This window comes from Semicossyphus pulcher, unplaced genomic scaffold (genome assembly GCF_022749685.1).
Source record: "Semicossyphus pulcher isolate SPU_LCO1_2020_fin unplaced genomic scaffold, fSemPul1.0.p SCAF_16, whole genome shotgun sequence".
NCBI classification, from domain to species: domain Eukaryota; kingdom Metazoa; phylum Chordata; class Actinopteri; order Labriformes; family Labridae; genus Semicossyphus; species Semicossyphus pulcher.
In genome coordinates this window covers 13,854,317-13,881,362 of record NW_027211670.1, presented here as the reverse complement: position 1 = coordinate 13,881,362, position 27,046 = coordinate 13,854,317, and the positions used below count along the sequence as shown (strand labels likewise).

Below are 27,046 nucleotides of genomic sequence, written 5' to 3'. Positions count from 1 at the left end.
ATCAAAACCTTCATTCGATAATTTAGGATTAAAAAACATCACCCCTGTGCATGCCCACCTCCCACCAGGTTCTCCAGCACCCACACGGTATGACCATCTTTGAGGACAGCATCTTCTGGTCGGAGCGCTACACCAGCAAAGTGATGAGTACGAACAAGTTCCACGGTGGGAACATCACCACTCTTATGACCAATGTGTACCAGCCCATGGGCATCGTGATGGACCATCCCATCAAACAGCCAGCAGGTAAAAAAACAGCAAATCTTACTTTGACAATTGTAGTTTTCCAAAGTGAATTACATTACAGTTTTAGTTTAGCCTTCTATAGTTGTTTTGGTTGTAGGTCTGCTTTTCTTTTTGATTAGTAATGCTGTTGTTTCATATTCAGCCATCAACCCATGCAGAGAGCACCTGTGCACTCAGCTGTGCCTGCTGGCAGGCCTGAGACCTCGGTACTACACCTGCCACTGTCAGTCCGGCTGGAAGCTGGATGCTGACAAACGCACCTGTATCAAAGGTAGGTGTTTTCTAACCATGTTGAAATGTCGGTGAACACAAACCACTTTAAAGAATATTAGTTTTCTGATTGATTTTTTCGGCTAAAATGCGATTCTCTCCTACAGTTTGGCACCTCTTTGTGTTTTAGTATTGTCTTCCTCTCATCCTGTGTACTCTTAGATGAGTCTCCCTTCTTGATGGTGGTGAGAGACTCAGTTATCTTTGGCATTCCTCTGGACCCCGCTGACTCCTCCAACAACGCAATGGCCCCTGTGTCTGGCATCAGCCAGGGACGGGACATCGAGTTCGATGACCAGGAGCAGCTTGTCTACTGGGTGCAGAGCACTGTGAGTGGAGGTCTTACATTAGCTTTTGCAGCTGTACTACAACATGTTACAGAAATGTTGATGATTAATAATGTGCACCTGTGTCATTTTTTATAATTTAACGTATACATTTCTAAAAAGCTTGTTTTGAAGCATGATCTCTGTATTTGCTGTAACATCAGGGTTCTATCTGGCAAGTGAAAACCAGCGGGACCAACCGGTCTGAGTTTGCTCCAGCTGCTTTCATGGGCTCCCCCTCTGGTCTGGCTTTTGATTGGATTAGCCGAATCATGTATTACACCAATCCCACCAGTAAATCTATAGAGGTAAGCACAGATTATTGATCACTTTGTGAATAATTTGTCAAAAAGTGCATTAACATTGTTAAAAAACATGTCAGATGATGATAACGTTGCCTCATTTACCATCTGTTTTTTATCACAACACATTCAGTATTAATTGCAATCATCGTTGATGGATTGTGAATGTCTTACTTGTCTATTTAATGTGTTTTATTTATTAGGAATGCATGATATTATCTGCACGTTATCGGTATCGGCCGATATTGGCTTAAAAATGAACTATCGGATATCGGCCAACACGCCGATATCCACCGATATAATTAACCAATAAAATAATGGGCTGCTGCATACTTGATTAAATGCCCGACCTCGGCGCAATATCCCCGGCGTGAAGAAGACCTGCGCGGCGCAGCATGATGACGTCACATGTGTCTACCTGCAGCATGAGAGAGTTAGAAGCCAAAATGTCCGTGGTGTGGAAGTTTTTCAAAGTGTCCGAAATAGATCGCAAAACTGCTATTTGCAATGACTGCTCAGCTTCGGTGATGCGAGGAGGAGCCAAGGCAAAGTCTTTCAACACTACAAACTTGATTAACCATCTCAAGACCCGTCACCCCGACCGTTGTAACAAATGTGATAAGAGTATCACCATTAAACTGTACGCTAATTCCAATAGGGAAGATAGTTGATGAACTCTGCAATTAGGTGTGTGGGAAAAGATATCTTTATCGGTAATCAGCTTAATGAGTTGTAAAATATCGGCATATCGGATATCGGCAAAAAATACAATATCGTGCATCCCTATTATTTATATTTTTCGTCCTAGCCGGGATGTATTTTTGTGCATCGTTTATGTTTTTGCATCATTATATTGCAAGTAAATAAACAAACCTTTACACTTTCCGTAGGTAATCCGTGTGGACGGGAACCAGCACTACAGGAAGACACTCATCACCTCCAATGGTAAACCAGAGGGGGCAGGAGAGCCTTTTGGAATAGCTGTGGATCCAGCCCGAGGGTAACGTATTATCTGATACACACCACTGTGTATGTGGCAGTGAGAACAATACATTCTTCCTGGCTCTGCAAAGACAGAACTAGAAGAGCAGGACTCAACTGATTTGACAGCATTAACTGAGCAGACAATATCAGGGTGACAGGAACAAAGTGATGTGATTGTTTGAAAGACTGTCATGTAATTTCTCCAACAACAAAATGTCCATCTCTAGCATGTTTCTTGATCTAAATATCCCACAAAAATTACAAATAACGTGAGGTTACACAGTATGTTTGTGTCTAACTTCTCGACATTTCCTGTCACAGGAAGCTGTTTTGGACGGACAGGGGGTCAGACAACGGAGTTCCTCCAAAGGTCGGCAGCGCTGACATGGACGGAGCAAACCTGAGGACCCTGTACACAGGCAACCTGGCTAACATAGGATACATCACTGCTGACATCCCTAACAGGAAACTGTACTGGGCTGTGGCAGGCTCAGGGGTGGTGTGTATTCGCTTTATATCACCTTGTAATCTTCTGCCTGCTGTGATTGTATTCTCCATCATGATCCTGACATTGTTCGCCCCAGATCGAAAGCGGCACCATGGACGGAGTAAGCCGCGTGACGGTGGTGAGCGGCCTGTCGCGTCCATGGGGGCTGACGATCCACCAGGACCACCTCTACTACACCGACTCGGACTACGAGGTCATCGAGAGGGTGGACAAGCAAAACGGCGCCAACATGGTGGCGATGAGGACCGGCATGTCCGGCCTGCGGGCTCTCAAAGTGCACGCCAGAGACAGTACGTGTAGTCAGAGATTTCTGTCCTCGAGCTCTTTTTGTTTTCATCCAGACTGTTACATTATGCAGCACGTAATTACTGCCGGAGAGCGAGCAGGTAGGAGTTTAGTGTCCTTCTCAAGGACAGCACACGGCAGGATCGAGCACCACTTATGTTCATCATTTGAATGCAGCTTTTGTGTTGAATATGCTTTCTATCATAACAGTCCTCATAGCTATTTTTTCTTAACCAAGCTAAGTAAATGATCTGCTGTTTTTGAAGATTGGAAGAATATTTTTCTCTCACATGAAAACATCTCTAACAAGTCACATAGCACTTAAACGCTTCTGTCCCATGTTTGGGGCTTGTTTGATGCACTAACGAGCACCTCCACCACTTCCTTTTTCTCTCCCACATCAGACTCAGCAGGCACCACCAACGCCTGCAGCTCCAACAACGGCGGCTGTCCCCACCTCTGTCTGCCCAAACCCGACAATCAAAAAACCTGCGCCTGCACCACGGGCTTTCAACCCTCTCAAGACGGCGCCCGCTGTGAACAGTTTGACTCTTACGCTATCGTCTCCACCCCCAAGTTCATCCGCGGCTTCCACATTAACAGCTCGGACCACTCTGAGGCCATGGTGCCTGTCGGTGGATGTATGTGGGCTTAGCATTGACCTGCATTATGATGATGTTCTGCATCTTAAATCCAAATGATGCATTTTTCTTGCATCTTTTGCAGCGTCCACCACTAAGGGAAAGCTGGACCTCCACATCCCATCTGGCTTTGTATACTGGACTGACAACAGCACCTCCTCCTCTTACAAGGGCATCTTCAGGGCCAAAACGGATGGAGGGTACTACAGCCGAATCATCAGCTCAGGGGTTGGAAAAAGAGGCATTCAGGGCTTCGCTGTAGACTGGATTGCGGGTATTACACCGCTCATTTTCTGTATACATTTCATGCAATTAAACCCCTTTCTTACCCATTTTAACTCTGCATTCTTGTCTCTCTCATCCCTCCATTCACGCTGTAGGTAACTTATACTTCACTAACGCCTTCGAGGCCGAGACCTTCCTCGAAGTCCTTGCAATCAACACCACCTACAGAAAGATTCTCTTCAAGTCCACTGAAGACCAGCCCCGCGACGTGGCCGTCAGCCCCAAACTGCGCTACCTCTTCTGGACCGACTCTGGCCAAACGCCCAAGATTGAGCGCGCCCTGCTGGACGGCACCAACCGCACTGTGTTGGCATCAGATAGCCTGGCTTCACCTTCTGGCCTCACCATCGATTACACAAACAATTTCCTCTACTGGACCGACGACGTGCTCGATATAATCTTCAGGATGGCCCCGGACGGCACACAGAGGCAGATTGTCCGGTTTGGGAGCCGCTATCCGTCTCCAACAGGGATGGCTATACTTGGAGGGTACATGCTGTGGGTGGATAAAAAGCTCGGGAAGCTTTTCCAGGCGAGCAAGGACCCAGCTAATTCTGACCAGCCAGAGGTGAGAGTTACTTTTACAGTTTAAGCTGTTTTTTGATCATCCATTGGAATAACTAAATAAATTGTACACAAATTTATTTGGGAAACACAATGTGTTTACTCAAGACTACAGCGACCTCTCAGTTTATGTCCAGATTTACTTGTTGTTGCACACACAAGTCCTCTTTCCTAGTTTCACAACATCTGCATAAAAGGCTACAAATAATATTTGCTTCCATTATTTATAAATCTAAAGATTAATATCTCAATCAGTTCCGTTTTCAGTCTATTAAATGTTAGGAAATTGCACAGACTTCTGTTACAATTTCCTACAGTACATGATGGCAACACTGGGGGTGCTGGTTTAGCTCAATTGGTAGAGCAGGTGCCCCATACAGTGCTACCATCCTTGACGCAGTGATCGCAGGACCGACTCCTGGTCTGCTGATCATTTGCTGCATGTCATCCCCCACTCTCTACTTCCCTTACTTCCTGATCTATCTTTAGCTGTCCTATCAAAAAAGTTGATTATTATTATTAAATTATTATAATCAGTTTATAAATTATTATATTTAGTTTATAATCATATAAAACATTTTAAAGCACAAACATCCTTAACTTTGAGAAGCTGGAGCAAAACAAAAAAACAGATTAGCATTTTTGCTAAAGACATGTTTTAAAAGGGGGGTATTATGCTAATTTCAAGCTTCACTCTGTGATACCTGTTGAGTAGCTTAGCATAATTTACAGTTAAAAAAACTCAAATTGGTGCTCTGTGCAGGCCCTCATACAGCCTTTGCTTCAAACGAATCAGTCAGCTCTGTCCCTTTAAGAAAGCCCGCCCCTACAAGCCCGCTTTCTTCTGATTGGCCAGCTCTCTGAAGCCTGCTGAGGCTGCACTTTGTGACGTCAAAAAGGCTGCACTTTGTGACATCACGAAGTGCAGCCTCAGCAGGCTTGTAGAAAAAACAGTGTGAAACCTGGCGTTCACAGCAGCCTGCAGACTGAGCTGAGAAGCCTGGGGATTACTCCAACATACTTTTATCTACAGATTTGTAAAGTCATCCACGTTTAGTCTGAACATCCAACATTGTAACATTATATATATGTATTTCTTAAAATTTGAAACAGCATAATAACCCCTCTTTAAACAACCAATCCACGTAATGTAATCTGACCTTGGCTTGGTGCAATCACTCATTTAAAAAGCAGCTTAATCAGAAAGTAATCTTTCTTTTGTTTGGTCAAGAAGTAAAGCCTTCATTTGGGAGAAAACAGATGGCTGGAGGGCCCTAAGTAGCACTCAGCAGCAATACAATTGAAAGCAGCAGCTTCAATAGCACTTAACAAAGGGAGACATAACATTATATAGGTGGGGGATGACATGGGAGAAGGCTGGGTTTGGCTGGCTGCTTTTCTTCGTCATATACGATAGCAAAGTGAGTATTAATCGGTTTACTTAAGACTGTTAGTAGAACAAGTACTTAATTCAGAATCTTGATAAATGAAAATGGGCCCTTTTCACGATTTAAAAAAACCCAATAAGGCATAATAAAATATGCATAAGTTGCAGCTATAGTTGGAGGTCTGTTTTAGCTTGAAATCCATGAAAAACTGGCCAGTAAATAGCAGCTAGCACCAGCAGAGCCACTTCATAGCAAACTGTTTTCTTCCACTCGTACCAGGTAATCCGAGACAATCTTGACGGGCTCATGGACGTCACCATCTTCGACGCTCATGTCCAGCCTACGTCTGCCAACCTGGTGGGCTTCAACCCGTGTCAGGAAGATAACGGACGCTGCCAGCAGTTTTGCTTCGCCATCGCAGGCCAGGAGCATCCAAAATGTGGCTGTGCGCACGGGTCGCTTCTCAGCAACGGAGTAACGTGCGGTTACTTAGAGGATGAGTATCTAGTTTTCACTACAGACTACACGCTGAATAGCATGAGGTTAGACCCCACGGATCACAGCACGCCCTATCCGGCGACGACCTTGAGCTACAGCGTGATGGCACTGGACTATGACTTCAAGGAGAGGCGGATTTTCTTCGCTCAGTATATGGGGATCGGACGGAGCAAAATTGGCTACATCACGACGACATCCATCACGAGCCCGCCTGTCATGATCGTCACAAGTGAGCGTAACATTAACTGTTATTATGTTCCCTTTGTGGGATCCTAATACTTCATAATAATAATCCACTCACGTGTCTCGCTTTATTTCTAATTTCCTTTATGATCTTATTGTGTTTTTATTAATATCCTCTCTTCTCTTCTTCTCTTCTTCTCTGCTCAGATTTGGACGACCCAGAGGGATTGGCGTACGACTGGATCAACAAGCGTCTCTACTTCACCGACTACTACAGGCGAAACGTCCAGTCTATGGGCGTAGACGGGCAGAACCGCTCAATCATCGCACATGCAAACCGTCCCAGAGGCATCATTGTCGACCCCTGCTATGGGTAAAGGCAACAGATCATTTATTCTCTACCAAATACGCTGAACCACACTGACTATAGTGCGATCATTTCCTTCTCACACCGCTCTCTCCTCCCAGTTACCTGTACTGGACTGACTGGGGCTCTCCGGCTAAGATCGAGAGGGCCACTTTGGGTGGAAACTTCCGAACCCCGATCATCAACACCAGCCTGACGACGCCCAACGGCCTGTCTCTGGATTTTGAAGAACGGATGCTCTACTGGGCTGATGCCTCATTGTACGTGAAGTTGAATTACAGCAGATCCCATACAGCTCACATCTCTTTATAACTCCTCCTCCTTCCTGTTTCCTGCAGAGATAAGATCGAGCGGTCCACTCTGACCGGAGCGAACAGACAAGTGATCCTGCAGGGGGTCATGTACCCGTACGCCCTGACCGTCTTCCAGCAGGACATCTTCTGGACCGACTGGACCGAGAGAGGCGTCTTTAGGGCCGGGAAGGATGACGGCTCCGGCTTCGCTGTGCTCGCCCAGGACCTGCAGTACCGACCGAACGATATCCACGTTTTCGCCGCTTCTAAGCAGGAGAGCTGCTCCAGCTCCTGTCAGCAGTTCAATGGAGGGTGCAGTCACGTCTGTGTTCCCGGTAAGAGGACGCAGATGTTAAGGAAGCAGTTATTATCTGCATTTGATTAATAAGTCTTGGTGCTTCTCTCGACACATGAAGGTTAAGTGTTTTAGTAACTCTCTCAGACTTCAGAGCAAGTTCAGAAAGTCCTGAACAACAAAAAAGACACATTAGCACGAGTAATTAAAAAGATTATCTCTGTGCTCCTCTTCTTCCTTAAATGCCCTCACCTCCTACAATCCCTCCTGCAGGTCCACTGGGTCCAGAGTGCCAGTGCCCTCATCAGGGGAACTGGTACCTCGCTAACAACGGCAAAGACTGCATCCTAGACAAGGGGGAGCGCTGCGAGCCCGAGCAGTTCACCTGTCTCAACGGTAACTGCATCTCAGCGCGTTGGAAGTGCGACGGCTACAACGACTGCCACGACAACTCGGACGAGCTGGAGAGAGTGTGCGGTGAGAGAAGGAGTTCAATCTTTAAACTGTGGATTGTTAGAAATATAAATATAAAAATCAAGGCGGCAAACTAAATCAGCTCTTGTTCCTCCTGCACAGCCTTCCACACCTGCGCAGCCATCGACTTCACCTGCGACAATGGGCGCTGCGTGCCGCTCAGCTACACCTGCGACTACACAAACGACTGCGGCGACAACAGCGACGAGCGAGGCTGCCCCTTCCCAACGTGCAACCCCGCCACCGAGTTCACCTGCGACAACGGACGCTGCATCAACGCTGACTTTGTTTGTGACGGGTTCAACGACTGCCGAGACAACGCCACCTCTGATGAAATCAACTGCCGTGAGTGATCTTCCTCCTTCCATTAAGAAAAGCATCAATAGGATCGTGTTGAAGATAATCACAGCTGTAATATCCACCTGCATGATAAAAAACTGTGTTTCATGTTTTGATCTTTGCCCTCTCCAGCTGACCGGACGTGTCCCTCAAACCAGGTCAAGTGTGAAAACACCAACATCTGCATCTACCCTGGGAGCCTGTGTGATGGCTACAACAACTGTGGCGACAACAGCGATGAGAATCCGCTCTTCTGCGGTGAGTTGAACGCAAAGTGTTTGTGCTGCTGCAGCTCAGTGAGAAATAGTGAAGGAGAGGCACGCTGGTAAGAACTGTATGACCTACGAAGTTTAAGTTTTACCTACTGAGGCGATCCAGTCGATCTCAGCACGGACTCATGTCTGAATCTGTGTGATGGTGGATTATATTTCTGTGCTGCAGCGGGCCGTACGTGCTCTCCGGATCAGTTCAGCTGCGGTGAAGGGAAGTGTATCCCTGAGTCCTGGGTGTGTGACTCCATCAAAGACTGCAATGATGGGACGGATGAACCTCCCTCCTGTGGTGAGTATTTGCATGCTGTCCGTCCTTACGTTCATATGTAGATTTTGGTGGTTAAAGGTTAAAGGTCAAGGTCACAATGACCTCATGTCCATGCTATTCTTGTGAACACGATATCATAGGAATGCCTAGAGGTCATTTCTGTTCACTTGGAGTCAAGGGTGACCTGATTAGATTTTGGTGGTCAAAGGTCAAAGGTCAAGCTCACTGTGACCTCACAAAACAGGTTTCTGGTTGTAACTCCAGATTTCCTACGCTGATTATGATAGCTGGCACAAACCTCCTCTTGGACTCAAGAATGATCTGGTTAGATTTTGGTGGTCAAAGGTCAAAGGTCAAGGTCACTGTGATCGATTTAGACCCCAAGGTACTGGTATGAATCCACCCTTTTCACTTCCTGTCACTGGATGACAACCAGGACAGGGGGGGCTCCTGTTCCTCAGGTAATCCACAACAAGCTCTTTGATCTTGCTAATCTTGATCTCAAGGTGATGATAAGTGCATCATGTGCGTCAGTACTCTCTCCTCCTGTGGAAAAATAGTCTCGAAGTGAGGGCAGCATATTTCTCAACAAATAAGCTAATAAATAAAATGAAATGTTGCTTTAGTATTAACTTCCATTTGGCCAAAACATGCACTTAATATCTTCTGTTAATAACTCCAACATCTGGAGTCTGCACAGACAGAAATGTAACTTCAGCTTGACTAGTTGGCGGAGGCATACAACAATTCAATATGCTGGCTTTTTAAAGAGAAGCTCTTTCAGTGCCTTCTTGTCTCGATATATCTCAATTGATCGATTGGCCGAAATTCAATACAGTTAAAGTTACGTTTGATGAAGTATCCTATGTTTTCTTTTTGCTACTAAAAAGGTGGCTTTATAAACGCCTCTTTTATTGTTCTTGTTCAGAGGATGTAATCAAAACGTGCAACCCCAGCCAATTCACTTGTACCAATGGGAACTGCATCCCCCAGTCGATGGTCTGTGACGGCAGCAATGACTGCTGGGACAACAGTGACGAGGCTCCTGAACTGCAGTGTGGTAAGACAGCACTTCACAATTTATTTACACACACGTTATGTTTTTTTTCTCTCAACTCTGACTTGTATCTCCTCCTCATCCTTGGTTGACCCGTCTCATGCTCTCTGTGTCTCCCGCAGGCGAACTTACCTGCAGTTCCAGCCAGTTCACCTGCCCAACCTGGCACCCCGGTCACCCTCGCTGTGTGCCGCTAAGCTTTGTGTGCGACGGAGAGAAAGACTGCGCCAACGCCGCGGATGAGCTCCAGAACTGTCCCAACCGCACCTGCCATATGAACGAGTTCGCCTGCTCCAACGGGCTTTGCATCTTCCTCCCATACCAGTAAGTGAAAAATGTGTTTACCAGTCTGGTAACTATGGAAACTGTCATTAAGAGTATGTAATGAATTACTCCCTGCTCCCCAGCTGTGACCGTGTGAATGACTGCGGTGACGGCAGCGATGAGCTGGGCTGCACCTACGAAACCTGCAGCAGCAGCCAGTTCACCTGCGGTAACGGAGCCTGCGTCCCCTCCTCCTTCACCTGCGACGGGGATAGCGACTGTTTGGATGGCTCCGACGAGGCGGACAGCTTGTGCATCACGCCGCAGCCCACCTGCGCTCCTCAGCATTTCATGTGCAAGTCAGGTGACTGCATCGACGCCAATAAGGTGTGCAACGGACAGAAGGACTGCCAGGACAACAGCGACGAAAAAGGCTGTGGTGAGAGATACGAAACATTAGCATTATGTGATAATATCTGTTTATATGTTGTATGTATGTTGTTTCATGGTTTATTTAGGTTCATCTTAACCTGTGAGAATCTTTCTCACTCTTTTAAAGTCTCATTAGATCCCTCAACATGTGTATCAGTGTTAATGTTGTCTTTCTTCCTTCTGTTTAGGAGTCAACGAGTGTAAGAACCCGTCAGTCCACAAGTGCGCCCAAATCTGCACCGACACCCTCACCAGTTACTTCTGCTCGTGCAACCCCGGCTACAAACTCATGCCCGACGGCAAAGCCTGCGAGGACCTCAACGAGTGCATCAGCACACCCTCCATCTGCAGCCAGATCTGCGAGAACACCGTCGGCTCGTACCACTGCAAATGTGCCCCGGGGTACATCCGTGAACCAGACGGACGCACCTGTCGCCAGAACAGCGGCATCGCACCGTACCTGTTGTACAGCAATCGCTACTACATCCGCAACTTGACAACTGACGGGTCACAGCTGAGCGTAGTCCTGCAGGGGCTGTCCAATGTGGTGGCGTTGGACTTTGACCACTCTGAGAAGAGGCTGTACTGGCTGGATGCAGGAGTGGGAAAGATCGAGAGGATGCGCTTTGACGGGAGTGACAGGGAGACGCTGGCGGATGAGGGCGTAGGAGGAGCTGAAGGCCTGGCGCTGGACTGGGTGGGCAGGTGTGTGAAGGGGGAGATTCTTCCTCTCTTCTTCTCTTCTCAAATTTCTTGTTAACATTGTTGTTATGAATATTGAATCAATCTGTCTGACCAAAACACTTTGTGTGTCTGCTGCAGGAAGTTGTACTGGGTGGACGGTTATTACGGCTCAGTTCACGTGATGGAGCTGGACGGACGTTACAAGAAGAGGCTGCTTTCAGAACATTTCACAGACGGAAACAAAACGTATCTCATCAGCCGACCTCGTGCTGTGGCTGTGAACCCTAAATACGGGTACTGAGACACACACACACACACACACACACACACACACAGAAACAAAAGCCTTTGATCTGAAAATCACCAACAAAAAAATCCTTTGTTTTGATTTTCCTCCTTCCCGTCCTCTCTTCTCCCAGTTGGCTGTACTGGACCGACTGGGGTGACGAAGCATATATCGGCAGGGTCGGCATGGATGGAACCAATATCACTGCTATCATCACAACAAAGCTGGAGTGGCCCAATGCTCTGACCATAGACTACACCACCAACAAGATCTTCTTTGCTGATTCACACCTCAACTTCCTCGAGTGAGTTTAGAGTCCAGTTGCTCCAACAGGGCTTTGAAATCTCCATTAAATGCCCACAAGGCGTATTAACCTTCACCTGTATCAACTTTCAGCTTTGCAGACATGGACGGCAAGAACCGCCACCGGGCCATGTCCGGCTCACTTCCTCATGTCTTTGCTGTGTCCCTGTTTGAGGACTGGATCTACTGGACCGACTGGAACACACACACGGTGGAGAAAGCCCACAAGTACACAGGCGAGCAGCGCACAATCATGGGCAACAACACGCACCGACCCTACGACATTCACGTCCACCACCCCTACAGGCAGCCCCGCAGTACGTATTCATATTCTCGTGTTCATATTGTCTCAACGAGCTGCAGCTCGGGATTGACCAGCGTGTTATTTCACCCTTTCTCCCAGGTGAAAACCCCTGCACCTCCCATTATCTGACCTGCAGTCACTTGTGTCTGATCGGTCCCGGTGGGCAGCGAGCTACCTGTGAGTGTCCAGATCATTTCATCGGCCTCGCTATCGGCTTCAAGGTCCAGTGTGTCGCCGACTGCTCCAGCACCCAGTTCCGCTGTGGAGACAATGAGAGGTCACATATTTCATTAATCATAAGTATTTCAGTTGGCAGTCCTTGTACTCTTATTTATGAATATATTGGGAACTGTATCTATGAATCAACTGATATGTAGAAGAAAGATATTGCAAGACTATGCAGATATTTATTTAAGCAAAATCCAACCAAAGGTCACACCAAAAATCCAACAGAAGGGAGACAACACAAGGAGCCACAAGGAGAAATCAAAGAGTCCAGGAATCAACTTAACTAGTCAACAAGAGGAAGAAACGGTGACTTGACAAAGGTTAAAGAAAAGGTTGACGCAAGTTTCACTAGCATAAATCTCTATTTACAGATTCTACATTTGGGATGGCAAGTGGTTTCCGTTTGAACTACACTTTTAGTCCGAGTAATGTTGACCAATCACGTATCAGCAGGCTGTGGCGTATGCAGGAAAAACCATCCGTGAAGAAAGCAAAAGCAGGCGGAACGTAATCCGCCGTAATGACATCCCGGCTCCCATCTGCGTGATCTGACAACAATTTAGCTTCTTATTAATCTCTCTAAACGGACATCTGCATGCTGACAGCTAACAATCAGATCTAGATCTAAAATTTAACTTGAGATGAATTTCTTTGACGCTGTCACAATAGCCGTTCAGCGTTCAGGTTTCCCGACTTCCTCGAATGCATCAGATCGATCCGACCTCCATTCAACAAACAAGCATTTTAAAAGTAGTGATGGGATCCGAGATTGGTTAATGTGACAGTCGTGTAAAAGCGCACTGAGTGGTCTGAAGACTTGAAAAGTGCTACACAAGTGCAGTCCATTTAGCATTAATTTTGGTTAATTGAAATCATCCTAATATATTAGAATACACCATATTAAACACCATCAGGGATAGATTATTGATTATAGATTTCCTTTCCTGTTCCTGGTTACACGGTTCAAAATCCTTATGACAGGCATGGAATATCTGTCACTAAGACATGTTAGAAAATAAGAGATAAAGACCAAGAAAACTTAATCATATGGATAAACAATAGAAAAAAACAGAAGGCAAACAGTTTCAAAAGATTGAGACTCATTCATTTTGTTTTAAGTTAACCTGTCTGTGCTTTCTCGTGTCCTCAGGTGCGTTCCTATTTGGTGGAAGTGTGACGGACAGTCAGATTGCGGCGACGGCTCAGATGAACCTCAGACCTGCCCGCCTCGTGTCTGCCCCACTGGCCAGTTCCAGTGTCAGGATGGCAACTGTACTTACCCCGGCTTCCTCTGCGACGGACACTTGGACTGCCCTGACAGTTCAGACGAGGATGCTGCTCTCTGCAGTAAGACCATTAATATGTAACAGTGTAGAAAGTGTGATAAAAAGATGTGCCCTTTGTTTGGATCTTGCACAATACATTCTGGATGTCTGTCCCCCGCAGGTGACCACCGATGCCAGGACAACCAGTTCCAGTGTAAAAACAAGTTGTGCATCCCCGTGTCCTGGCACTGCGACGGAGTAAATGACTGTTCGGACGGCAGCGACGAGGACGCAGAGACCTGCTCTCAGAAGACCTGCAGGCCGGGACAGTTCCAGTGTGCCAACGGACGCTGTGTGCCGTCGAACTACGTGTGTGACGTCCAGGACGACTGCGGGGACGGGTCTGACGAGCCGTACGAAACCTGCAGTAAGTGGGATGTTAAGAGATGCAAGTTATACTCAGTCAAAGCGAGGAAGAAAGATACTTCTGTCTTCCGCCTGTGACGAGTGTCGTAGATGCTGCAGATGATGATGGCAGAACAGAGCTGACAGGTTAAACAAGCATGGACGTTTTTAATGACATATAATCAATGGTGACTTAGCCGTGTCCCAAGAGTTATCAGACTAAATTAATGAAGCTGTATTGGTCTTTCTCTTTCCCCCTCCCCTTCGTCCTTTTCCTTCTTCTTCATCATTTCTCATCTTGTAACATTTCCTTTGTTATTTTCCTTTCTCACCTCTTTCTCTCTTTTCCTCCGTCCAGTGGGTCCAGAGTACAAGTGCGACGAGGAAACCGAGTTCTCCTGCAAGACAAACTACCGCTGCGTTCCTCAGTGGGCCCGCTGCGACGGCACCAACGACTGCATCGACAACAGCGACGAGCAGGGCTGCGGTCAGTGCCGTGTGTCAGCAGATTTGATGCTATGTGAAGGAATAAAAGCTACACTAGTTAGAGCTCTTTTAAGCGACATCTTAAATCTCCCTTTTATTCATTAATGTCCTTCTCTGACTTTGTTTCCCCGCAGAGGATGTGACCTGTGATCCTCTGGGAGATTTCCGATGTGACAACCACCGCTGTGTCCCCATCCGCTGGCAGTGCGACGGCACCAACGACTGCGGTGACGGCTCAGACGAGAGGAACTGCCGTGAGTGTCACACTCCGTGAATCCATCACAAACCTGCAACAGTTTTGTGTCAGCCAGCGTTGTGAAACTATATTTTTTATTTTCCTCTTCCCAGTTAACCTGGAACTTGAAAAAGATCACATTTACTGAATTAATTTGCGAAAATGCTGACCTGTGGTTGCTGTTTACTCACACCGAATAGGAAAACAAAATCACACGCTGCAGGTTTCAGTCATTTATAGAACTGCCTCTACCTCGAGTAAGTCCTCATTCAGATTTCACACTGATGATATATGTCTCTCTTTTATCATGATTGATGCGCACAGAGCCGAGGCCTTGCTCTGAAAGTGAGTATCGATGTGACAACGCGCAGTGCATCCCTGGAAACTGGGTGTGTGACCATGACAACGACTGCGGGGACAACTCAGACGAGCGGGACTGTGGTGAGCAAGCGGCAGCCGCTGCACACAAACACACTTTCCTGAAATATTCTCTGTCATAAATAACACACACACACACACACAGACGCACACGTTAACATCCTGGCTCTCTTCAGAGTTGCAGACGTGTCGTCCCGGTACTTTCCAGTGTGACTCGGGTCACTGTATCCCCGCTGCTCTGCAGTGTGACGGCCGGGCTGACTGTGAGGATCTGTCGGATGAGACCACGTGTCGTAAGTTATTTCTTTTTATTATTTATTTATTTTTTGACCTTATATGCCTTTAATGATAGAGAGAGGGGACAGTGGATAGTGTCGGAAATGGGAAGAGAAAGTGCGGGATGACAGGTGGTCAAAAGGTAGAGGGTGGGAGTCCACCCATGGCTGGAGGCCAATGGCAAGGATTTAGGTTGTCAACCAAGAACGGCATAATTCTCAGTTAAAGTGTGGCCATTTTTGCGCCCTAGGCGAGTTTAGAATTTGGCGCCCACACTGCAAATGGTAAAATATAATTTATTCTGCATTTTTTATTTTGCATGCCAGTGTGCAACACAGTTATCCAGAAGAGACCTGATCATTAGATTTGATATTGATAAGATTGATCAAGCTTAATACAATGTGTTGGGATATGAGGACATTGTGGGGCCTTAGACCCCAGCAGAGGGATTCTCCCTGAGCTCTATTTTGATGCAATTTTATGCACTCTTTATTTACATCAAAAATAATCATTGACAATTTAAAAATGTAGAGTCTCCATTAGTTTACTGTGATATTAAAATGGTCTTTTTTTTATTCAGACACTCACAATAAACTTTTTCAGAGACTTTCTTTGTCTCTTTCCGTCACATGCTGCTGCCTCTCTTCCCCTCCCTTTCTATTATATGTTGTCTGTCTGTCTCTGTCTGTATCACAAGTGGGATAAGAGCTAATTAAACAACAGAACGTACATTATACTGTATGTACAACAAAAGAACAACTCTTACCCTCCCCTCTTTGAAAAGATCGAGTTTGAGTTTTTCCAACTGGACCTAAACGCATCTCTCCTCTCCTCTCTTAAAACTTGTGTCAGGAAGTGCGCACTGAGTGAGTGGTCGAGAAAGTAAGAGAGAGAGCGGCAGAGTGACGGTTAATGCGAGCAGAGCAGAGAGAAAAGTTGGGAGTGAAGGTGTCAATCTTTCAGTAGGCTTGAATTTAACATCCCGGTTTCATTAAAAATGTTTGAGGCTCAAGCCAGCGCCCCTCAGAACATGGCGTCCTAGGTGACCGCCTGTATCACCTATGCCTTAGGCCGGCCCTGGGCAAGTTGCTAATCTCCCTTCATTTCCTGTAAAAGCAAAGAATGCGCCCTAAAAAGAGGACTTTTATAACCTAAGTCTTTTGGTTTGCTGCATTCAAAACTCAGAACATGGTGAGTAAAATGTCACCATAACCAAGAGAACTGGTCGCCAAAACTACAAACACTTATTTAGAGTTTAACAGTAGACTGTGACTGTACTTAGAAAGTCCTGGGTGTGACTAATCACAATTAACTTTTCCCCCCCATCCCTACAGCTACTCGTTTCCCAGGAGGCCGCTGGTGCCCTCAGAGCCAGTTCGAGTGTGCGAACCACCTGTGTGTGAGCCAGGGCTGGGTGTGTGACGGCGCCGATGACTGTGGGGACAATTCTGATGAACAGCTGAGTTTGTGCTGTGAGAAAGGCTTTGTGTTTTTCTAAAGCATTTTGTTATATATGTTATTATATTTACATGATTAATAGCAGCAGTGTTGGTCTGACCTCAGATTGTGTCTGTTCTGCAGTGAACATCACCTGTGAGATGCCGTCCAGGTTCCGCTGTGCAAACGGCTACTGCATCTACTCCGGCCTGCTGTGCAACCAGAAGGACGACTGTGGAGACGGCAGTGACGAGAAGGAGGAACTCTGTATGACTCACACACAAGCAACACAGTTTATACAGTTCATCAGGGCTTTTTAAAATAGACGCATTGTTTATTTCTCCCTGAATAACAGGTGCATGATGGTTATTAATAATCCTCCTGCAGTGAGGCAACATTATGAAGCATGGTGTTACTGCCTCAAAGCAAAGACCAAAGACTGTGTCTCTAACCTGTTCTTTCAGTTAGTTATTGAACGTGACAGAAGTGATTTAAACACCGAAGAAATCAGAATCAACCTTATAGGCCCAATTTGTTGACACGTTTTCTCTCAATAACTTCAAAGACAGAGGGACACCATACAGTTCTCTTTCAGTCGATTCACTCGGTACAACACGTACAGTATGGGATATCACACATTTACTGTGTGTGTTATACCCAATGACTGTATATATAGATGGACGACGCGTCTCCATCTGCTCCCATTGTACGAAAGTGATGCCAAAATAGCCCCCGTGATAGGTGACGTCATTTTGAGCTAGAGTCTGCGCAGTAGAGATCGGCGGGTGGCGCCGCCATTGCCACTTCCGCTAACCAAAACACACACTTAACTTACGGAAAAAAACAGCAAGGATCTCACTCACTGGTGTGTTTAACAGCAGAACAGGTTCTTTCTGTTGGTGTGAGGGTAACGTTCACAGAAACTTCAGTGACTGTAGTGATTGTTTTTGTTACGTTTCCTCTCGCCATTCGTCCTCTTCTCTGCTAATCCAGAACAGATCGGCTGCAGGAGCTGCCAATCATCCTTTTGAGCATCAAATAACTAATTAAAACTAAACTTGTCAGAAAAATGAACACTTGGACGTAAATCAGCATGATAAGAACTAACTATAATGACAGAAACCATGTTTGAGAAACATTTATTTGGCGTGTATTTTGACTTTATAGTTTGACTCATGTCCCATCTGTTAACATGGAGGAGGCGGGCTTTATGACCTATACTGCAGCCAGTCAGCAGGGGGCGATAGAGATGTTTTGGCTTCACTTTTAGGGAGCTGTCATGTCGTCCATCTTTTTATACAGTCTTTGGTTGTACTGCGTTCGTCTCCTTCAGGGAACAGAAGTTATAGTCATAACATTTCGATACCAGGACTGACGTGAGTGCTTCAGAGCTTTGAAGATTCTACTTAAGAAGATTTTAGATTTTAGTTTTATGTACAAGATATTAGAGGTTTTTTTTAATACCGTAAATTCTCAAATAAAAGCCGGCTCTCTATAAATAGCCGGGGGCATGGTCGGCAAGAGCAAATAAAGGCCGGAAAAAAAGTTAAACAGAAAAGTCAAATCAAATAATTTATAAATGATTTATAAATTATTATTTATGAGTGATGAATTTAATAATTATTTTTATTTACATTTATGTGTTAGTGTACTAGGGAATTAATCTCAAGTTGAATTTCAGATCTAGCTTTGAGCTTTAACATTGATCAGGTACTGGAAAAAAACTGCGCAAACAGAGCGGATCATACAACAATGAGGCTTCATACTAAAATATGACCACATGTACAGAGGGAATTGGTCTGTCTCTAACATAAGCCCGCTCCATATAAAAGCCTGGTACCCTCTGCAGCTGAGGTAAATAAAGGCCCCGCCCACTATTTGAGAATTTACGGTATATATATTATATATGTATTTTTTCCTCTTATTTAACAACCAGGTTCAGTTAACGCAGCACCAGTCATCAGTTTCTGGTTCACGTAGGATTAATCTGAACAGCACTAATGCCCCCTGAACCTTCCCCTCGTCAGGCCTGTGAAATGAGAAATCCTAAAATGACATCAGTGTATGTGCTCGGGACACAAAGCCTGAAACATACAAGGGATAAGGAAATAGTCTGTTTTATGGAATTGTTACACAATCAGCTTAAACATCAATCAGAGCAAATTATTTGGAGAGGAGATTAAACAGTTGCTGGACATTGCCTGGCTCATCAAAATCCATTTGTTGTCGGGAGGGAGGAGACGCCAAAGACAAACGCAGGGGAAGCCTCGGACTGGAGAAGAGATTTAGTGGGTATAATGTTGTCATACTTTAAATACTTTGCTATGTGGGATGCTTGGGGGGGTAATTTTATCTCAGTTGTCTGGGCTGTTCAATCTGAAACAAGAGGAGGTGGACATGTTCCCACAGATAGACGGGGTTACACACCTATCAACCTTCACTGTGTGTTTGTACTGATGACTCATTCTGACTGTGTCCTCCTCAGGCCGCGAGCCCACGCTGGCCCCCTGCACGCTGGACGAGTTTAAATGCACCAACGGACACTGTGTGGCCCTGCCGTACGTCTGTGACCACAATGACAACTGTGGGGACCGCACGGACGAGTTGGGCTGCAGTGAGTAGCATGACAAAGCACTTCCTGTCGATGTCCTCTGTCAGTTATTGAAATAACAGTGAAAAAAGAGGATTTTTGATGATGACAATATGCCCTCACAGTTTTCCACTAATGTTGAGGAAAAAACACCTTTTAAAGCTTAAGATGTTTTTCGTTAAGATTAATCATGGTGACATCATGTCTATAGATATGAGCAAATCAGATGTAAAGACAACAGTATTAAGGTTTTATCCACTAAAAACAAAATGAATGTTTTGTTAAACACCATGAAAAGCATATTATAAATATATACCCATAGCATTCTTATGAGAAAGTCAAAGTGCCTTCTCGTATGGAAGCATAATGTCTATCCATTCATCCATTTTACTGCCCATTTGAGCTAGACGAGTCTCATAAAAAGTCTCAGATTTATGAGAAAAGGTCTTCTTATTACAAGTTCTGGATCTCACAAATATGAGATACAATCTGTCATCTGTTATTACCATAAAACTTTCGCATAATAATGACAGGTGCATTTGCCTGTATGTGAAGGGGATCTTTGTCTCTTTTCTCCTACCTGGTTGCTCTTACCTTTTTCATGCAGCTCTGGAAAAAAATTAAGACACCACTCCAAATTTTTCTTAAATCAGCATCCCTCTCAACATGTCATGACCAGCCCAGTCTCCAGATCTGAACCCCATTTAAAAAAACTCCTGAATGTGATCAAGAGGATGATGGATGTTTAAGAGTGGCCTAACGTCACCCAACAGCAAGAGAGCAGACGCATTAAAGCTGTAATTAAAAACCAGGTTATTCCACCAAATATTGATTCCTGAACTCTTCCTGAGACACATTAAAACATATTATTAGTTGTATTCTGTTGATTAAGAATGAACAAGAACTTGTTCTCTTTAATTTATTTGAGGTCTGAAAAACATCCAAACTCTTTTTGTATCATTTTGTTTTTCACTGGTTATGAAACGGACTGAAATTAATTCTGATTACTCTCTATGACCTACAAAAGATAACCAGACCATCAGCGACAGGATTGATTACTTCTATTTAGTTATTTTTAATGCCTGAAACTGCTGGTGGGGGGGGGGGGGGGGTAGGTGTCAGACGAAGTGATTTACTGCACACTGCCTTTGTTTACATTTTCCAGGGCCAACATTTAAAGTGAGTGGTACATATGACTGTTAAAGGAAGCAGGGTGAGATTTGTTGTTAAAAACCACCACTTAAGCTTGAACAGGACAAAATCAGCAAAGAGATGAGAGGTACGGCTTTGTCCACAGGGGGCGCCAAAATCAACACAAACTAAAAGTTCCTCACAGGAGCTTTAAGCTGTCGTCGTTTTCTGCAAATAAAAGTCCTGAATGAGAAAATTTGATTTGGAAGTAGGAGAAATGTTGTACACACTTAAACAAAGACACATACCTATAAATAGCAGAAACAGAGAAAAACATATTTTTGCGGTGGTCTCTTATTCTTTTTCCGATGCTGTACATTTATTTATGGATACATGAGAGAATCACTGTAACCAGATATCTGGATTATAGTCAATAGTTTTATTTTTCTGCCCATGTAAACAAAAAAAATGTAATCAGAGATTAGCAGCTCTTACATTCGAGACAAAGACTGGTATAGATTTGTAAGAGAGCTCTGTGTGTCGTCATGCAACAGATTTTGGCCAGGATCGTAACTGTGAGGAGAAGCTGTGTCAGCACGAGTGCACCAACCTGAACGGCACCGGCTTCATCTGCTCCTGCAGACCCGGATACAGAGTGGACCCGGACAGCACCTACACCTGCCTGGGTACACTAACACACACACGCACACTTCCACTTTCTTTCTGAACTCTTTCTCACCGTGTCTTCTCGCTCTTTCAGACATCAATGAGTGTGAGGTGTTCGGCACCTGTCCTCAGGTCTGTAAGAACACTAAGGGCGGCTATGACTGCGAGTGTGCGCCCGGCTACCGCAAAGTGGGTAACGGCAAGATGTGCGAGGCTCAGGGTGAGAACAGGCTTTTTATTTCATCAACATCAACATGCTAACACATTATTAAAACAATACACATCAGTTTTACTTAATAGCTTAATAAAATTGATTTGTGTGGCTTTACTTGGATGCATTAAAGACCCGATTCTCCTATCGTACAAGAACGTTTTTATGTGCGTGTCTCCCTCAGGAGCGACTCCCATGCTGCTCCTACCAGAGAACATCCGCATCCGGAGGTTCAACCTGCAGACGGAGGCCTACCACGACTTCCTCCAGGAAGAGGAGCACATCATGGCGCTGGACTACGACTGGGACCACAACAACACGGGATACAGTAGGTCACACAACGACAGAAAAGACAGACCTTGAAAAAGAGGGACTTGTTTGATTGTGTCCTTGTGTTTGGTCAGGTATGGTGTACTTCACTGTCGCCGGTAAGGACTCTGTACCCGGTGCCATTAAGAGAGGGTACATACCTTCAGTGGATGATGGCAGCAACAACATCGGAGCTGCCGTCGACATCGGCATCAAATACATCACCAAGCCAGACGGCATCGCTGTGGACTGGGTGGGCCGGTACGCTTAAACACACATTTCTAAACCTGAAGTGGCGACCTCTAGGAAACAAAAATAAAGAGTGTTATTAGAAAGTTTTCAGATTATGTGAATAGTTTTATTTTTCTTCTGCCTGTAGGAACCTTTACTGGGCGGACTCAAGGGTGAAGAGGTTAGAGGTGGCCATGTTGGACGGACGCTACAGGAAGCACCTAGTGAAGACCGAGCTGGGACACCCGTCTGCTGTGGCCGTCAACCCACGACTGGGGTGAGACTGAAACTACTACCATACCTGATTATAAGGGATCCTCATATAAACTGCATATATTCAGCAGAAACAAGCAGATGTAGGACTGTGATCTCTGCCGTGTGTCTGCAGGATGCTGTACTGGGCAGACCGGGGAGAAGCAGCCAAGATCGAGTGTTCTTGGATGGACGGCCAGGAGAGGAAGGTGCTTGTGGCCGATGGCCTGGGTTGGCCCACTGGCCTGTCAATCGACTTCACCAACGGAGACAGAATCTACTGGTCCGACTCAAAGGAGAGCCGCATTGAGTCTGTTCTGCCTTCAGGAGATGATCGTAGAACCGCCGTGTTTATAGGTGAGGATAGGGAGGACGAGATGAGATGATAAATTTGGGACTGAAATTATTTGGTAGATATTTTATCGAGGAGAAGTCTGGGTTTGTATATTCTGTTAAACCTTTAACTGTTATGTCTAGATGTAAGAAACCCATTCAGCGTGAGCGTGTTCGAGGACCACGTTTACTGGAGCACCGAGGAGAAAGGCGAGGTGTTCCGGCAGGACAAGTTTGGCCGCGGAGTCAAGACCAGGCTGCTGACTGCCGGGCCCTGGCTGACCCAGGTGTCTGTGTACCAGCAGCAGAGATACAACTCCATCGCCAGTAAGCTGCACAAGATTTGCTATCTATTTTTATCCGTGAAATATATTTGCCTTGCTAAAAAAAAAGATTTAAAACACCTTGTTGTTACAGTGAAGAATCCTTGTAAGGGAACCTGCAGCCACTTGTGTTTGCTCCGCCCGGGAGGCTACACCTGCGCCTGCCCCGAGGGCACCAGCTTCGTCCCCGGCAGTAACACTGAATGCGATGCTGGTGAGAAAGCGAGCGATTAATTATTCTCAGAATGTCTCTTAAAAACATCGTTGGGTTAAAGTTCAGAAATGAATCTGTGAACAGTTAATTATTTTCTCCGGTCACTGGCTGATCTTTGCCTGCAACACAGCACTAAATTTAGACACTATGAAGTCAGTAAAGCTGCTGAGGGCAAAGACGTAGTAGAAAAAATGCCCTAATTATAGTGGAAGCAGAGGAAAAAAGGAATTGTGTCATAAAAGTGAAGTATACCCTAAATTATATTATACCTCCATGATTAAATGTACATTGTCCTGAGATTGTTGTTTTATAAATGATTTCAGGGTTTGATCCTCCGCCCACTATGCCCCCACCTTGTCAGTGTCTCAACGGAGGCACCTGCTACTTTGATGACAACAAAGCTCTCTGCAAGTAAGACTGCACAATCCTCCGCACTTGTCATTTGAATCATAAAAGAGAGTGTAGAAAGGGTAAATCTGCGGAGAACAAAAGAGGTCAAACTTACTGACACAGGCTCAAAGATAAATGCATCGCTCATTAATAAATGATTTGAAGAGTTTTAAAGAGTATTGTGTTTCACAGGTGTCCTTCAGAGTGGCAGGGAGATTACTGCCAGACCAGTGTATCCGGCCTGGTTGCATCCTCAAGTAAGCTTTATTCTACAGCTAAAACAACAACATGAAAACATTCAAACTCACCTGTAAACTGTGTATTTGAACGTATTGTTTATTAGCTCCTCTCTGCTCCCTTTGTCTAAGTTGGAATAGCGCTCGGGGTGACTATAGTGATCGTGATTCTGCTGGTTGCTCTGGTCTACGCTGCCAGGAGGAAGTCCAACCTGCTGGAAACAATACGAAGCAACATGCCAAGTATGCCCAGTATGCCATCCATGCCCTCAATGCCGTCTATGCCCAAGATGCCAAACCTCAGGTGAGAGACACAGAGACTAAATGAGAGCAGATTTTATCTTGCAAAATAAAACTACATTTAAAGCCTGTAACATTAAGTGACTATTCTACTTCCTGTATGTTCGGTTTAGCATCATGTTGCCTCTGAATCACGTGTATCTTGATGATTTTCAGAAATGGTGTGTCTCCAAATGGGACGACAACAGACGGGAGTTCTGAAGCGGTCAGCAGCAAAGCAAAACATTTATCACCTAAATTACACCAAAACCATCCAACATGAAACCTTTCATTGACTGCCACTCATTCTGAGAACAAAGAGCTGTTATAATTACTCCCTTGTCTCCTGCCAGGTTCCCTGTACGTCCGTGTCGATCGTGGACTCGGAGGGGAAGAATTTCGAGAACCCGGCGTATGAAGCTGAAAAAGAACCTGCAGCTACAAACACAGTGACAGCCACCTCTGCTCCTGATGGAGCGACCAAGGTCAATAAACAGAAATCACTGCTGTCTGCACACTTCATTGATTCTGCTCAGGCCTCCTGTTGCCGGGTGGCTGGCTGCTGTATAGAACAGGCTACAGGGCGTTTATATTATAGAGGGAATCATTGTGAAGGAGATGACTTCTCCTTGTTCTCTGCTGCATTTTAGATGTTTCTGATCGAGTCTCGCTGTAATTCTTGTTTCATTTTGTTAAAAGAAAAATACCTTTGCCCATCACTTGTGTTTTCTTCACTCTCATACCCAGAGATAACTCTTACATTTAGATTTTAAGTAGTAAAAATATGACGTTCCTATCATCCTTGTAATCCTGTGTTATCTTCCTCAGGAGTACGTTGATAACCCCCTGTATGTGGAAGGAGTTCAAGTTGTGGACACGCCCACAAAAAGTGCAACCGAACCTGCTGCTTCCATCAAGGTTGGTTTCACATTTATCATCAACTTAAGTCACACTAAGGGGGGAATTCACTAACGCTAAATTGCGCGGCTGATAGCTCCATAAATTGCGCATCATTTGCACCCGTTATCTGCTCCATCTCAAGGTCTGATTCGTGAAGCAAATTGCACTGGTGATGTTCAAGCGCAAGCGGGGGTTGAGCCTCGCCCCGGACTGATTTGTCTCCCGATTATAACAATAATGACAAAGACGAATACAGTTTTTGATCACACAAAAGGTTGTATTGTCGCTATGATCACTGTAAACTCAGAGCGCGACAGCCCTTAGAATAGATGCCAAAATTACCACCAGTTCTCTGCTGCCGGCAATATTTTCACTCTATCTGCGCGGTGCTGTAGCTCGCGGTAGCTTGCATCCTACGGTAACGTTGATTGCTGTGAGGGCAGCGGCTGCAATGACAATCCTGACGATGCATGTCCGTGAGGAAGCGTTAAAACAGCGAGGGAAAACACAAAACATCACTGCGGCATATTGTGGATAGGAGACGTTGCAGCGACTTGGACCCGGAAACCGTTTAATGCGGAGGTGTGATGTCACCACTTATCAACCGACAACTTCAGCTGGACCATAACGCCATCGTCTGGGTAAAATATCGTAACACAAGAACATGCCTCTCTGCATTTTGTACTGGTACATTGGTCGCACCGGTATATAGGACGCAGCACACTTTTTAGATGAAAATACACCGAATGTTATTGTCCGTCATATTACTCAAATGCTGTTTGCTGTTTTGTTGTGAGAACATCAACAACTAGTTAGAAGTTGCTGTAAGTCTGTTTTTCTGCCTTGTGGCCGTTACAGGAGATGTTTGATAACCCAGTGTACAGCTCCGACACAGAGGGTGTAGACGTCGCTGCTGCGCGACCAGCTGCTGCGAGCACACAGGTAGCCATCGTAACGAACTGTTTCACTCCACTGTTATCAATAATAACAGGCTGCGACTATTTGAAAAGGATCATAACCAATGTATGACAGGAGTGTCTTTTTTCTCCTTCTGTTCCAGCTCTTTGAACCCACTGCGGACGACAGTTTGGTGTCTTTCAAAAGCCCAATATACACGGTGAGTTCACAGGGCCATGAGCTCAGGTTTAGGGAGTGTGGAGGATACAGAGACCGCATTAAACACTCTGTCAATCATTATAGATTCAATAGGACTGGCAGGATTTAATTTTTAAAAGTTTGTAAAAATATCTTCATATTTAACAACTTTGTAGCAACAGTGTGGGGCAAAACCCTTTTTATTGAGCTTATTTATTCTTGTTTTATTTTGTGTACAAATACTGCATATGATATTTATGTATATGATATAATCAGGCTTGGTAACAGTACATGTCATTGCTGCTGTTTTAAGTAATTGTTTCGATCTTTGAACAGGACGACACGTTTGCACCCACTTCAGATTCTGACGTTTGATGTGACGCCTCATCACAGACTGAGAACTGAAACCTCGTTCATTTTAATTTGTCTTTGTAAAAGAAAAGATGTATTTTGTGCTGCGTCCATGCTTAACTTTAATTTTAATGTGGCTTTTGTGTAACAATAATCTTTTTCTACAGAAGTGATTTAATGTAACTAACATGAGACTGAATCAATGAGTGAATAGAAATGTGTGGATGCTTTGTTTATGATGAATTAGTTTTATATCTTTATGTACATTTTGATTGTATAAAAGTTGAATATTAAACTGCCCTTATCACCGAAGCGTGTCAGTAAACGTGTCATAATTTAACTGCAAACAATGTGAGCTATCGCATAAGATATCACATTTCAGCTCTTTAGATTACTGAACATAATTAGTCTCTTCTACCTTTCCTTGTGCGACAAACCACAGGAGGATCTGTCATCATGACAAAGCTCCCACTGCTGTTATCTTCTCTGCTCATCACAGATAGGACCCTGATCCCCCAGCTACTGTATCTGACCCACTGAGCTGAGATGAAATGCTTTGTCGCATCCATTTAATCACACAGAAAGCCCCAATTTGAGACCATGATCGCAGTTCAACAGCAGCGATTCTGCTCCTCTCCTCTCACACTGTCTGAAAGCATCAAGGTCTCTTTGAGCTAGCAGCAACCAGGCCAGCCAGATGAGCAAAC

At 45.1% G+C, this 27,046-nt stretch overlaps 1 protein-coding gene across 1 annotated transcript in view; it reads left to right on the top strand.

Annotated features, from left to right (window-relative positions):
• Positions 1-26,850, top strand: part of lrp2b (low density lipoprotein receptor-related protein 2b) — a 40,133-nt gene extending 13,283 nt beyond the window's left edge. The window contains exons 30-81 of the mRNA XM_069663895.1: positions 69-246; positions 389-517; positions 679-845; positions 1,007-1,150; positions 2,035-2,144; positions 2,450-2,627; positions 2,713-2,926; positions 3,326-3,562; positions 3,648-3,836; positions 3,943-4,415; positions 6,079-6,526; positions 6,688-6,853; positions 6,949-7,107; positions 7,186-7,475; positions 7,709-7,912; positions 8,012-8,254; positions 8,381-8,506; positions 8,690-8,809; positions 9,717-9,848; positions 9,968-10,169; positions 10,253-10,548; positions 10,730-11,246; positions 11,364-11,519; positions 11,645-11,815; positions 11,908-12,131; positions 12,218-12,395; positions 13,497-13,693; positions 13,793-14,038; positions 14,375-14,503; positions 14,637-14,756; positions 15,062-15,178; positions 15,292-15,408; positions 16,726-16,863; positions 16,973-17,095; positions 19,314-19,442; positions 21,104-21,235; positions 21,310-21,435; positions 21,611-21,754; positions 21,831-21,996; positions 22,115-22,243; positions 22,355-22,575; positions 22,696-22,878; positions 22,969-23,088; positions 23,412-23,499; positions 23,671-23,735; positions 23,847-24,018; positions 24,171-24,219; positions 24,347-24,478; positions 24,822-24,911; positions 25,752-25,835; positions 25,954-26,010; positions 26,839-26,850. Coding sequence (XP_069519996.1) covers positions 69-246; positions 389-517; positions 679-845; positions 1,007-1,150; positions 2,035-2,144; positions 2,450-2,627; positions 2,713-2,926; positions 3,326-3,562; positions 3,648-3,836; positions 3,943-4,415; positions 6,079-6,526; positions 6,688-6,853; positions 6,949-7,107; positions 7,186-7,475; positions 7,709-7,912; positions 8,012-8,254; positions 8,381-8,506; positions 8,690-8,809; positions 9,717-9,848; positions 9,968-10,169; positions 10,253-10,548; positions 10,730-11,246; positions 11,364-11,519; positions 11,645-11,815; positions 11,908-12,131; positions 12,218-12,395; positions 13,497-13,693; positions 13,793-14,038; positions 14,375-14,503; positions 14,637-14,756; positions 15,062-15,178; positions 15,292-15,408; positions 16,726-16,863; positions 16,973-17,095; positions 19,314-19,442; positions 21,104-21,235; positions 21,310-21,435; positions 21,611-21,754; positions 21,831-21,996; positions 22,115-22,243; positions 22,355-22,575; positions 22,696-22,878; positions 22,969-23,088; positions 23,412-23,499; positions 23,671-23,735; positions 23,847-24,018; positions 24,171-24,219; positions 24,347-24,478; positions 24,822-24,911; positions 25,752-25,835; positions 25,954-26,010; positions 26,839-26,850 — 8,937 coding nt within the window. The remainder of the gene's footprint in view (positions 1-68; positions 247-388; positions 518-678; positions 846-1,006; positions 1,151-2,034; positions 2,145-2,449; positions 2,628-2,712; positions 2,927-3,325; positions 3,563-3,647; positions 3,837-3,942; positions 4,416-6,078; positions 6,527-6,687; positions 6,854-6,948; positions 7,108-7,185; positions 7,476-7,708; positions 7,913-8,011; positions 8,255-8,380; positions 8,507-8,689; positions 8,810-9,716; positions 9,849-9,967; positions 10,170-10,252; positions 10,549-10,729; positions 11,247-11,363; positions 11,520-11,644; positions 11,816-11,907; positions 12,132-12,217; positions 12,396-13,496; positions 13,694-13,792; positions 14,039-14,374; positions 14,504-14,636; positions 14,757-15,061; positions 15,179-15,291; positions 15,409-16,725; positions 16,864-16,972; positions 17,096-19,313; positions 19,443-21,103; positions 21,236-21,309; positions 21,436-21,610; positions 21,755-21,830; positions 21,997-22,114; positions 22,244-22,354; positions 22,576-22,695; positions 22,879-22,968; positions 23,089-23,411; positions 23,500-23,670; positions 23,736-23,846; positions 24,019-24,170; positions 24,220-24,346; positions 24,479-24,821; positions 24,912-25,751; positions 25,836-25,953; positions 26,011-26,838) is intronic.
• Positions 26,851-27,046: the final 196 nt, after the last annotated feature.